Source organism: Diabrotica virgifera, chromosome 7 (assembly GCF_917563875.1).
Source record: "Diabrotica virgifera virgifera chromosome 7, PGI_DIABVI_V3a".
In the NCBI taxonomy this organism is placed as follows: Eukaryota; Metazoa; Arthropoda; class Insecta; order Coleoptera; family Chrysomelidae; genus Diabrotica; species Diabrotica virgifera.
Genome location: NC_065449.1, coordinates 242,180,490 through 242,193,882, shown reverse-complemented (window position 1 = coordinate 242,193,882; position 13,393 = coordinate 242,180,490). Strand labels below are relative to the sequence as shown.

Below are 13,393 nucleotides of genomic sequence, written 5' to 3'. Positions count from 1 at the left end.
GGATTATTTAAGAGGCCTCAGCACTGTTTTAAAATTATATACAATTTTTTGGCTTGTAAACAGATAGAGTGAGGCCGTTTCAGTTGGCATAAATTTATTTTCTCGAGAATAGGCGTCTCTGGAGATAAATCGCGAAACAGGTCGATTTTTATTTTTAAATTCTAATTGTTTGGTATATATGTCATACTAGTGACGTCATCCATCAAGGCGTGATGACGTAATCGTTGATTTTTTTAAATGACAATAGGTGCCGTGTGATAGGCCAATAGAAAGGTAATTTTGTATTCAATAATATAAACATTAACATAATTATTTATATAGGGTTTGAATTAAAAAAAAATTTGAATTTACTTAATTCCAATATTTAGATTACGTCATCACACCCAGATGGACGACGTCACTAGTATGATATTTATGCCAAACAATTATAATGTAAAAATAAAAATCGATCTGTTTCGGGATTTATCTCGAAAATCGCCCATTCTCAAGAAAATGAATTTGTTTCAACTCAAACGTCCACACTGTATTTGTTTATAAGCCAAAACATTGTTTATAACTTTAAAACAGTGCTGATAGTACATTATTTCACGGTTTTTGCTCTATATTTTAAAGAACCGCTTGGATTGACATGAAATTTGGCATACGTATAGCTTACATGTCAAAGAAAAAAAGTGATATTGTGCCAATGTGTGCTTTTGCCCTGGGGGTGACTTTCACCCCCTCTTGGGGGTGAAAAAATATATGTCCAAAATAAGTCAGGAAATGGGTAAGCTGACTAATTTTAAGTAACTTTTGTTCTATAGAGCTTTTTCGCCAAGTCAACACTTTTCGAGTTATTTGCGAGTGAATATGTTCATTTTTCAACAAAATAACCACATTTTTTGACGGTTTTTCGGAAATAACTCAAAAAGTAAGTATTTTGTCGAAAAAAACGTTCTTAGAAAAATATAGCCTATAAAAAATAAAAAAATTATGTACGCGTTAGGTCTCTGGATCTCGTAGAAGCAGAGTTATAGCCAATGAAAAATAGATTATTCACCAAATTTCAAATAGAATATTTCGACGTGAAATATCCAAAAAATTAAGCAATTTTTGGGGAAAACCTATTTTAACTTTTTTAAAGTGTTTTAAAAAAACTTTATTTCTGTTTAGAAAAAAAGGTTCTATCATTAAATTTAAGCAAGTTACACTCAAAATAAAGTTGGTCCCTTTTGTTTTGACAAAAAAAAATCGGGAAGACCACCCCCTAATTACTTAAATGAAATTAATTGTTACCGATCCACAAATTATTTTACTTATGTGGTGTTTATATGATCTGTAAGTTTCATCGATTCAAAGTGCTTATTTTTGAAAAAATTTGGTTTCAAAGTAAAATTTTTAAAAATTTTAATTTTGAAAAATATGCTTTTTTTCAAAATAACTTAGAAATTGTTAGAGATACCAAAAATCTCGAAAAACAAACAGGTCAGCATTGGTTTTCTGAATAACATGTATTTTTTTGTTTTTCTGTTAGACAAAAATTGATTAAGATTTGGTGTTTCTAAATTTGCATACATTCGTGATCAGTGACTCGTTCAACCCATTTTAACTACATCCCTTTCAATAATAAGGACTTTGAACAGATGAAACTGACAGATCATATAAACAATACATACACGAGTCAAGAAACTTGTGAAGTCGTAACCATTAAGTTCATTTAAGATACTAATTAGGGGGTGATTTTCTCGATTTTTTTACCAAAACAAAAAGGGACTAACTTTATTTTGAGTGTAACTTGTTTACTTTTGATGCTAGAAATTTTTTTATAAAACAGAAATGAAGCTTTTTTAAACACTGTAAATAAGTTGTAATGAATTTTCCCCGAAATGTGCTTCATTTTTGGTTATTTCACGTAAAATATTCCATTTGGAATTTGACGAATATAAACCTATTTTTCATTAGCTATATCTGCTTCTACTAGGTATAGAGACGTGATATATACACCATTTTTTTAAATTTTTTACGAGCTATATTTTTGCTAAGAATGCTTTTTCGACAAAATACTTATTATTTGAGTTATTTGCGAAAAACCGTCTAAATGCGTGGTTATTTTGTTGAAAAAATTAACATATTCACTGTCAATTAACTCGAATAGTATTGACTTGGTGAAAAAACTCTCTAGAACAAAAGTTACTTAAAATTAGCCAGTTTATCCATTTCCTGACTTACTTTGGATGAATATTTTTTCACCCTTAAGAGGGGGTGAAAATCACCCCCAGGGCAAAAGCACATATCGGCACAATATCACTTTTTTTCTTTGACTTGTTAGCTATGTGTATGCCAAATTTCATGTCAATCCAAGCGGTTCTTTAAAATTTAGAGGTTTTGCAATATTTTACCGTTAAAGAACGGACTATGAGGCCGCTTAAATAATCCGATTTTAATTCTGTGAAGTGTATTAGATAGGTAGAGAACCTCTTTATATGTTAAAAAAATAACAGACTTCTAAATGGTCTACTTTTTGTTCAGAAAGCTTTAAAAAATTTGAACTTTTTTAAAAAAGTTGAAGTTTGTTTTCAATCCTAATAGTAAAATTAATAATATTGAAAATATTAAAAATATTACTAAAAGATTTTTAAATTGAAAACTTATTGGTACACTTTCACTGCAGCATCCACGTGCTTGCAAATTGTAGAAGCCTTGGAGGTTGTCACCAGGAAAGTGTACCAATAAGTTTTCGATTTAAAAATCTTTTAGTAATATTTTTAATATTTTCAATATTATTAATTTTACTATTAGGATTGAAAATTAACTTCATCTTTCAACTGCCAGATGACACTAGTCACCTAGTACCTTCACTTCAGTTGCAATGGGTGGGAAAAGCTCTCGGTGCTGGTCAATTGGGGTATGGAGAACAGTGCCTACGTTCTCTCTGATGAGGCTCCAATAAGAGCCGAAAATCGCGATTCAGGGGACTGGACTGCGCTCCGTATTCAAGATTGTTTTGCCTTCGCATTGCAACTGAATAAAAATGGTATACATTTTTATTTTTTAAAAAAATTTAGATTGCTAAATTATTATGCAAAATCTATTAGGTCGATTTTAATCAAATTTGGTGGACGGTTTACGTATGTTGTAAGAATTACGAAGGTTCTAAGTACAACCAAAGTGGTTGAAAAACATTGAATAAAAACAGCCTTTTTTGCCCCCTTATTTTCTATTTATTGCTATTTTGCAGAAAGGGTAATAATTTAAGATATTTTAAACCAGTTGTATATTATACAAAATTCAATTATGTTTATTTTCTTTTCCTACGACTTTGTTCCAAAATGAATCGTTTTAAAGTTATAAGCAATGAAAGTAGAAAAAAATCGATATTTTTCGAAATTTTTAAATATTTAAATTTTTTATTAATGTTCCGGGCATATTTGAGAAGGAGCATAAGTTAATTACAATTATTGAAGTAGTCATCAACTTTATCTGCCAAAATCCGAATGCCACCTGTCACATCCACCTCAAAACAGATCCTCCCTGCTCTACACCGCCATCTGTTTATTTGATGAACCTATAATACTAGGTTAGCAAAAGGCGGTAAAGCTCAAAATTGTAGCGTCTACGCCATAATCCGTTCTCAAGCACGCTTTTTTTTAATATCGCTACTTTCCGGAAAGACCGTCGCAACTCTGAAATATCTGTTTTTCGTTTTGTTACAGTTTTGAACACAGAATTTCTCAATCTATTACCAAAAAAATCGTCACAACCATAGTCCAAAAAATAATCACACGGCGCCACTGTTACGAATTGTCACTGTTCTGAATTTCCCCTCCATTACCATTCAAGACTGACTCACTTCAGTCACGGCGTTGTAATTGCAGCGATCCGGTTTGTTTTTCAGTCAAGAACGTCTTGATATAAGAGGTGTCGTCTGTGTTTATTAACTATTTCAAGAAATATCGTCATATCTTTTATTTGTGCCAGTTGTCTGGGCAAAGGTAAGTAGATAGTTTTTTAAAGTTACAAGTAACATCGTCACATTTTAAGTTACGCCTGTCTTCAAGGTAATTGTGAATATTTTAATGTATCGTAATTTCAGAGATAACGATCATAATTTAAAAAATTACGGTTTGGCTTGTAAAAACTAAAATATTTTAGGTTTCTTGTATTATAATTTTTGAATTATTATGATTGAGACGTTTTTTCCTGAAATAAAGAGTTAGATGTAAGGTCTGCTAAATATCAGATTTCGAGTTAGAACGTTCTTTCTTGAATAAACATTAACATTTGTTAGAAATAAATGTTACGGCGGCCGTATTCAGTTATAAATGCGTGCATTTCTGGAAATACTTTGTGAATTTAAATTAAGTTTTTTTTTCCTTTCAGACATACAATGGAAACTAAGCAAAACAGAAATTCACTGATAATGAAGCTTACAAAGAAAAATGTAGAAATTCATAACATTGATAAGCCAATGTGGGCAATTCAAAAATTTTTAAAGGAATCAGAAGATCACCTTAGTTTAAAAGGTATTGTAGTTTATATTTTCTATTCCTATTGTGCCTTGTACACAAAAATATATTTTTTAGAATGTATCCAAGATGTTAATAAAGCTGATGCAGAACAACAAGCTATCTTGGAATCATGTGTAGTATCATCTTTAAATACAACAGAGAACAGAACCATGGGAGAAACATCAGAAAAAACTTATACCGAATTATCCACATTACAAGGTAAAATACTCCTGTGTCCTTTAAAATACTACTTTAAAGAATATTTTTATATTTTCCAGATAATGAATATAACGTAAATCAGTACGATTTATTTCCGTCTAGTGTATCTCAGACATCGAACCATAATGAGAAAGATGTAATAACCGCTTCAAAATGTGAAACAAATCTCATCGAAATAGAAGACAATCAGATGGTTGAATGTCAAGGTATATTGTTTTATTTTTGTTTATTTTTGTGTTATTCAATTTTATGTACATTTCAGTTACAAATCCTTCAACGTCCAGTGTACCTGCTGTTACCCAGCCGTCAAATCATGATTGTTCCCGTTCTTCGAGTTCATCCAGTGTTTTAAGTTCATCCAGTGTTAGCAGCCACTTCAGTAGTTCTGAACCATTTGGCTCAGGAAAATCAGATATTGATCCAGAATATGATGTAAGCGCAGACGTCGCGTCAGATTCTTCCGATTCGGGTGATGAAAACGACACAGCAAAACTGGTGGTTAATAGGAAAGAAGATCAAACAGTATTACTCGAGAAACAAAAAGAGGATGATTCAACAAAACAAAGAGGAAGAAAGAGAACATTTAATGAGGCCAACTGGAAAAAAAATGTGACTCGACGCTTAAGAAACAGTGGAAAAAGTTACACATCAGTAAAAATTGCCAAACTGGCAGATGGAACTAAAATAAAAACACAAATAACTAGAGATGCAAAAAAAGTGTTACAACCTTGTACTGAAAAATGTAGGCTAAAATGTAAGGAAAAAATCATGGAAGAACAACGACTAGTAATTTTTAACGAATATTGGAACCTAGCAGATCTACAAAGGCAAAGGGATTTTATTGCATCATCATTGAGTCCCGTAGCAAAATCAAAGTACAGTATTGCTAAACGCAGTCTAAATAATGCGTATTATTTTCATGTACTTGAAAGGAAACACCGTGTTTGTAAAACTTTTTTTATGTCTACCTTAGGAATCACTTCAAGGACTATAAGAACAGTATGTGAAAAACAAAAGCAAAAACAAACTCACGGTATTATTGCAAACGAAGCAAGAGGAAAACACAAAAAACACAAAACTAGGGACCATGATATTTTGCAAGCAATAATGGTTCACATTCAATCAATACCCCGGGTTGAGAGCCACTACTGCCGTGCACGGACCCAAAAAGAATATATAGAGGGAACGAGGACAATAGCCGAATTGTACAGGGATTATAAAGAATTATGTGAAAATAAAAAAGTACAATGTGCTACATACCGTACATACTACGATGTATTTACAAAGCAGTTTAATATAGATTTTTATTTTCCAAAAAAAGATCAATGTGATCTATGCCTAGAGTTTCGAAACGCTTCTGAACAAGCTAAAGAGTTGATAAGACACAGGTATGAGACCCACTTGCAGGAAAAAGATCTTTCAAGAATAGAAAGGGAAAACGATAAAAAAACTGGAAAGTACATAGTAACTTTTGATTTGCAAGCTACCTTACCATGTCCCACTGGCAATGCATCCTCCTTCTACTATATTTCGAAACTGAATACGTATAATTTAACTTTTGCCAGTTTCCCTGACAAAGACGTGTCGTGTTACGTTTGGCACGAGGGGGAAGCTAAAAGAGGTGCAAATGAGATTGGATCTTGTATATGGCATTTTTTAAATGAAATAAATCAAAAAGGTATCAACGACTCAAAAATGATAGATATTATTTTCTATACTGATAATTGCACAGGGCAGAACAAAAACAGATTTCTTTTCGGTCTATATTCATTTGCTGTACACACATTGAGCAACATAAACGTTATCACACATAAATATTTAATAAGAGGCCACACTCAAAATGATGCTGATAACGTTCATTCGGTAATAGAGCGACAAATAACACGATACAAAAAGGCTGCAGCTATTTATGTACCAGAACAGTACATTACACTTATCCGACAAGCGAAAAAAACAGGCCAACCTTACAAGGTTCACGAGTTTAGCCATGATGATTTTCTGGACATTAAAGATTTAACAGCTAGCATGGGCATGAAAGAAATTTATAAGACTTCAAATGGGGAAAACGTAAAAATCTCTGATATTAAGGTATTTGAGGTCAGAAAAGACACACCTGCCAATTTCTTTTGTAAAATATCCTACGCAGAAGATAATTTTTTGAACATTAATATGCTTTGTAGAAGATCAAATTGGAATTTGCAGAATTTACACTTTAAAAAATTATACAATAGGAAACTTGAAATATCTGATAAAAAGAAGCAGGGAATTATATCACTAATGGAAAAAAATATAATCCCAAGTTTCTACCACACTTTCTATTTAAACCTTTAATTAGATCACATTTTTTTCGAATATATTTACCGTTTAAGTTTTTTTTTGTGTCATTTAAATGAGTTTGATTTTTATTATTGTTTAACTTTATTTTTTGGTTCACGTAGTAAGAATTACAATTAAGTTTAGGTTGATTTATTAGTTTTCTTAAGTAGTAATAGTAATATGTTTGTACTTTATTTAAAATAATAAACGTTTTTTACTAAATATAGACTAAGTATTTTTATTACTTCAGTAGGTATAACTTAAAAAGAACATAATATTTTTTGGGAAAGACCGTCACATTTAGCTATTATCCTGCCAATCCTTATAAACTAAAAATGATACAATTAGTGAAATACACATAATATATGTTCTTTTCCAATAATAATTAAACTTTTATACCATTGTTAAAAAATATACAAAAAACAAAAAAAATAAAATTCTGGATTCTTTAATCGGCTCTACTGAAAAGTGGCAATAATCCAGTTGTGTCGGTCTTTCCGGAAGGTAGCGATATGTCTGAGAATTTTACATTCTACTCAGCCTAAACATCCTTCATCGCTTTTTATCATCGTCTAGAATGAAATTAGAATGAAATAGCCCGAGATATGGCACCAATTGACCTAGAAGGAGATGCAATGAAAATACATATTCCAATAGAATAAAAGACAATGTTAAAGAAAAATAGTAAATATGCCTAGATAAGAGTAGCTGAAGAATCTTATTCCCCTTAAAGAATAATTATTATTTGCTTAAGACATACATTTAGAGGGCTTATTGTTTCCCTCTCCACACAATCATTATCACTCTGTATACACACGATGCCGAGTTATTAAATTAACCCGTTTGATATTTTTCCAGCACAAGGGCGACAAGGGCGATAAGGGTGACCTGGGTCCGGCAGGTAAGGATGGCACGCCGGGCCTTCCGGGTCCACCGGGACCGCGATCATCAGACGAAACGACGAGGTACATTCCAGTGCCAGGACCTCCAGGGCCCCCCGGTCCTCCAGGTCCTTCGGGGATGCCAGGATTGTCTATAACAGGCCCCAAAGGCGAGCCGGGCAGCCCCGCTTACGGAGAAACTGCTCACTACAGCCGACCAGGTATGTATATGTGGTTAGAGATATTTAATATTAAGTGGCTGTTCATTAACGCAAAAAATTGTGCAGAGGGTAGAAATGAGACTCTTGGCGTTTAAGTTTTAATAATGTTTTTATTTAAAATGACCAAGTCATAATTATTTCGCATTTAAAAGTTCACTTAAAATACACTCAGGTGTAAAAAAACCGATCCACTAAAAATTTGGTCATTTATGAAGTTTCGAATTTCCTAAGCCTGTTGTTCGATTTAAGTGATTTTTTTACCACGTTATAGCCTTATTCATTGACAATATCGCGGTAATAATATTGTTGCTATAGAGTCAAACTGGCATTATATACCGTGTGTACGAATCAAACTGTTGTCTTTTTCTCAAAGTTCGCATCATCTTGTGGACTATTCTGGCACTTATAAAATACTGAAATTAAAACCTAACCATAGCCTCAGGTTTTCTTAACATTTTGTCTTTCGATTCATTCGCATATGTTGGATAATAAAAAAGTTAGGTACATTAACAACTGGCCATGTTCGTCATCAGTACAGGGTTTTTTTAAATAAGTGCGGCAAACTTTAAGGGGTAATTTTACACATGAAAATAATGACAGGTTGCTTAATAATCATATGTCCGCAAACGCTTCGTTTCCCAGATACGGAATGTTCAATTTTTTTGGAGTCTTTTGGTTTTGACATGGGAATTTCTGTCAGTCTATGTATCATGCTATGTTAGGTTGCTAATTTATGTTGTATAGGATGGGAAGATGAATTGTGTATAGTTGTGTCAGTATGGGTAGGTTTATGAAATACGAAGAACTCATGTTTGTTGTGCAGTCTGGTAATTTTTACATCTAGAAAGTTTATGGACTTATTCTGTTCTGTTTCTATTGTAAACTCAATATTATTATGGAGTGAATTAATGTATGATAAAAATTGGTCAAGTTACCTGTTAGTTCCTGTAAAGCATACTAGTGTATCATCCACGTATCTCCACCAATATAAGAACTGTTTGAATACGGGATGTTTTGAAATTGTTGTTTCAAGCTGGTTCATAAAAATATCTGATAACAATGGGCTTAGAGGATTGCCCATAATAAGTCCTGCACGTATGTCCTGTTGTTTGTGTATATTTGATTATTAAATTCAAAGTAGCCTTGATTTACACAAATTTCAAGAAGGTGTAAAATTTCAAATTAAATGATTGGATTTGTAATATTATGGTCTAAAAGATTTTTAACTAGGCCATAAACTTCCATCAAGTAACGGTCGGATCCATCAATGATAATGATGTCGCAATGATTTTTCTGAGAATGCGGTAAAATTTCGATAATTAAATTTTCAAAATTCGCTTCAAGTGTGCCTTTCAATTTGAATTTTTGGCATAGAAAAATGAAAAAAAGAACAATTACCAACCATAGTCCTTCTTAATTCAAATTAAAATCTCAGTGCTTTACTTATAATTCGCCATCGAAGAGAAGTCTACTAAATTCTTGTTGTTTCATATAGAGGTCGCTACTAGCATACTCAGGCATGATATGTTACTATAACGATCATATAGACTGCATTACATTGTGATATTTAGGTAAATACGTCATTCTCTAGATTTTAACGAATACTATCACATCATTCCTTCAAATAGGTAGAAAACATCGAATGTTCAGAGATTTTAAGCCTTTTAAATTGACCATGTCGGGAGAAAACGATATTTGTCCACGCGTAATTGGGTGAAAACAATGATTGTCACCCAAGCAATATCACTTGCCACGTGCGTCGGCACGCTGCGTAGTAAAATGTATATTTTTCGGTTGATTTGTTATACACACGTGTTTAGATAGGTTAGTCGTTGCTTTGTTAACAAATTATAACAACAGAGCAGCAGATTGTTTTATAACTGCGAAAACTGTACAGTATTGTTTAGTGTGAGTTCAATATAATATTATCTCATAATGGCTAATAGTGAAAAGAGTGATGGAAAAAAGAAAAAAAAAGGGAAGGATATACGAGGTTATGAAGAAAATAATTAAAAAATACGATTTTTTAACTAAAATGTTTTATTTTGTTTTAGATGAAAAGCAGAGAACAAAAAAGCAAAAACAAAACAGGAATAATCCTGTGACTAAACGCCTGTACTTGGTGACATCCATTGTTTTCTTCTTTAAAAAATGGACATTACGCGACTAATTTTTTATTTTCTTAAAAACAATTTAACTCTTATGCTTTGTTTACATTAGTTTATATTATCAATACATTTTTCTATCATTACGTTTATCTTTAATACCTCCCAACACATTTTTTTTTTGTCGTAAATAGTCTTATAACTTTAAAATTCGTTTTTCTCAAAATCATTTCTTGGTGACATCCATGATTTTCTCCCGACACCCTTCACTTGTGGTATCATAAACTGAATAAAATAAAATAAAATAAAAATAAAAAAATAAAAATAAAAACGTTTATTGCCCTAATAAAATGTACATGTCACAATCTTAAGATATTTCATTTCTTCTTCTAGATGTTCCGCAGTTGCACCATCTCCTTTGGTCTTCATCCTCTCGGTGTTGGTTCTTCTCTTGTTGTGTGAGAGGATGAAGACCAAAGGAGATGGTGCAACTGCGGAACATCTAGAAGAAGAAATGAAATATCTTAAGATTGTGACATGTACATTTTATTAGGGCAATAAACGTTTTTATTTTTATTTTTTTATTTTTATTTTATTTTATTTTATTCAGTTTATGATACCACAAGTGAAGGGTGTCGGGAGAAAATCATGGATGTCACCAAGAAATGATTTTGAGAAAAACGAATTTTAAAGTTATAAGACTATTTACGACAAAAAAAAATGTGTTGGGAGGTATTAAAGATAAACGTAATGATAGAAAAATGTATTGATAATATAAACTAATGTAAACAAAGCATAAGAGTTAAATTGTTTTCAAGAAAATAAAAAATTAGTCGCGTAATGTCCATTTTTTAAAGAAGAAAACAATGGATGTCACCAAGTACAGGCGTTTAGTCACAGGATTATTCCTGTTTTGTTTTTGCTTTTTTGTTCTCTGCTTTTCATCTAAAACAAAATAAAACATTTTAGTTAAAAAATCGTATTTTTTAATTATTTTCTTCATAACCTCGTATATCGTTCCCTTTTTTTTTTTCTTTTTTCCATCACTCTTTTCACTATTAGCCATTATGAGATAATATTATATTGAACTCACACTAAACAATACTGTACAGTTTTCGCAGTTATAAAACAATCTGCTGCTCTGTTGTTATAATTTGTTAACAAAGCAACGACTAACCTATCTAAACACGTGTGTATAACAAATCAACCGAAAAATATACATTTTACTACGCAGCGTGCCAACACGCACGTGGCAAGTGATATTGCTTGGGTGACAATCATTGTTTTCACCCAATTACGCGTGGACAAATATCGTTTTCTCCCGACATGGTCAATTTAAAAGGCTTAAAATCTCTGAACATTCGATGTTTTCTACCTATTTGAAGGAATGATGTGATAGTATTCGTTAAAATCTAGAGAATGACGTATTTACCTAAATATCACCCAATTGGTGACATCCATGATTTTCTCCCGACACCCTTCAAGTGTTTCTGACGAGAGGTGAAATCTGGAAACACGTGTAGAATAATGGTAGAACACGAATTGAAAAGAAATGCAATCGTCTGCTTTAATTTCAACGGCTTTGCTCTAAGTTAAGAGTGCAAAGTATGGTATTTTTCAAGTGTAAACTGTAATATATTGTCGGAATAGAAGGTTATTTTTTTTATTAATGAGAAGGTTATTTATATATTTTTATTCCATGCTTCGCCTATTTGTATGGCAGGTATATTCATTCCCTCAATTCATAAAAACTTCTCATTAAATTAAGAGGCTGTGTCGATTAAATAGAGTACTTAACCTCTTTTCCCTAACAGAGTTAAACTAATATATGCACGGGTATACAGAATTTCACTGCACCGTTCTCTGAAAGTGGAAAAAAAGGACCGTATGTTTGTGAGTCGGGAATTGCGACGAGATATTATTAGATAGTACACCACTTGCTAAAAATTTCTAATCTGAAACGGCATGTGTGTATGAATGTAGCTGTAACTGGAGACGTGGTACAATTATTGCATTAAGGACTTTTTAAATATATAAATATATACTAAATTCAAGCCCTATTTTTTATATAATTATGTCAAAATAATTGTGTACGTAGTAGTTTCTTGTTTGTAAAAGAAACAGAGTGAAACGTAACAAAACGAAAGAAATGTATCAACCCAAGTAGCAAAGATTAATCGGAAGTTCGCCAAACATGCCCTAAGGCAGAAGGATAAAACGAAATAAAGAGGAAGGCCACAAAATAATGCGATGGTCAGATTACCTGAAAAAACGATTACCTAAGGGTCAAAATGGATGCAAAATGTTCAAGATAGAAGGGCGTGAAAGAAAGAAGATAAGGCCTATGTCTAAGGATGGATGTTCAGGTCCGATTAGATAAATAGATAAATAGATGTTATATAGAAATAAAAAGACTACAGCACAAAATCTATGGCCCTCCGACTACCCTAGTGAGAACCTACTATCTTGCTCTCTGAAGTAAAAAATGCAATTAAATTACTACAGAGAAATAATTCCCTAGGATTTGACGCATTGGCACATATAGTATGGTATAACTAGACCCAAACCCAGACATCCAAAGTGAAAGTTATCCTCCAACAACAAATTGTTCTATATGGTCCACATAATGTTCAGAAAAAAGTCACACCATTTTGAGCGTCGGGTTTAGTGAAGTGAGGGGGAGAAATCGGTAAATTCGTAGTTTTTTAGGTTTTTCGTCAATATTTCTAAAACTATACGATTTAGCATAAACAACCGTCTATACAAAAATGTTCTACACTAAATTTGAAATAAAAAAGGCCATATGCATAATCCTCCTAAAATGAACGGTGTCAAAGTTACGGAGATAGTAAAGTATAATTGGTCCAAAAAAAGGCCTAACCTAAACATCCAAAGTAAAAGTTTTTCTTCAACACCAAATTGTTCTATATGGTCCACATATTGTTCAGTAAAAAGTTACAACATTTTGAGCGTCCGGTTTGGGGGGGAGATGGGGGAGAAATCGGTAAATTAGTAGTTTTTTACGTTTTTCGTCAATATTTCTAAAACTATACTTTAGCGTAAACAATTTTTTATACATAAATGTTCTACATAAAATATAAAACAAAAAAGGTCCAATACATAATTGTTATAAAATCAACGGTTTCAAAGTTACGGCGCGCGGC

General features: G+C 32.3%; 2 protein-coding genes across 2 annotated transcripts in view; both read left to right on the top strand.

The window, feature by feature from the left end:
- LOC114329174 (collagen alpha-1(XV) chain) overlaps positions 1-13,393 on the top strand; it is a gene marked incomplete at its 5' end in the record, with an annotated part of 898,386 nt that overhangs the window by 731,890 nt on the left and 153,103 nt on the right. Inside the window, one exon of the mRNA XM_050657117.1 lies at positions 7,881-8,124. Coding sequence (XP_050513074.1) covers positions 7,881-8,124 — 244 coding nt within the window. The remainder of the gene's footprint in view (positions 1-7,880; positions 8,125-13,393) is intronic.
- Positions 3,641-7,514, top strand: LOC126887814 (uncharacterized). The gene is made up of 5 exons (XM_050655659.1): positions 3,641-3,971; positions 4,360-4,502; positions 4,563-4,706; positions 4,766-4,912; positions 4,969-7,514. The coding sequence occupies exons 2-5, from the start codon at positions 4,367-4,369 to the stop codon at positions 7,035-7,037; spliced, it is 2,496 nt and encodes an 831-aa protein (XP_050511616.1). The 5' UTR covers positions 3,641-3,971; positions 4,360-4,366; the 3' UTR covers positions 7,038-7,514.

Excerpts from the sequence above, each read along its gene's own strand:
- LOC126887814 (XM_050655659.1), top strand. The coding sequence starts at position 4,367 with ATGGAAACTAAGCAAAACAGAAATTCACTGATAATGAAGCTTACAAAG. Across the intron at positions 4,503-4,562 it reads AGATCACCTTAGTTTAAAAG|AATGTATCCAAGATGTTAAT; the intron begins GTATTGTAGTTT and ends TATATTTTTTAG. Across the intron at positions 4,707-4,765 it reads CGAATTATCCACATTACAAG|ATAATGAATATAACGTAAAT; the intron begins GTAAAATACTCC and ends TATATTTTCCAG.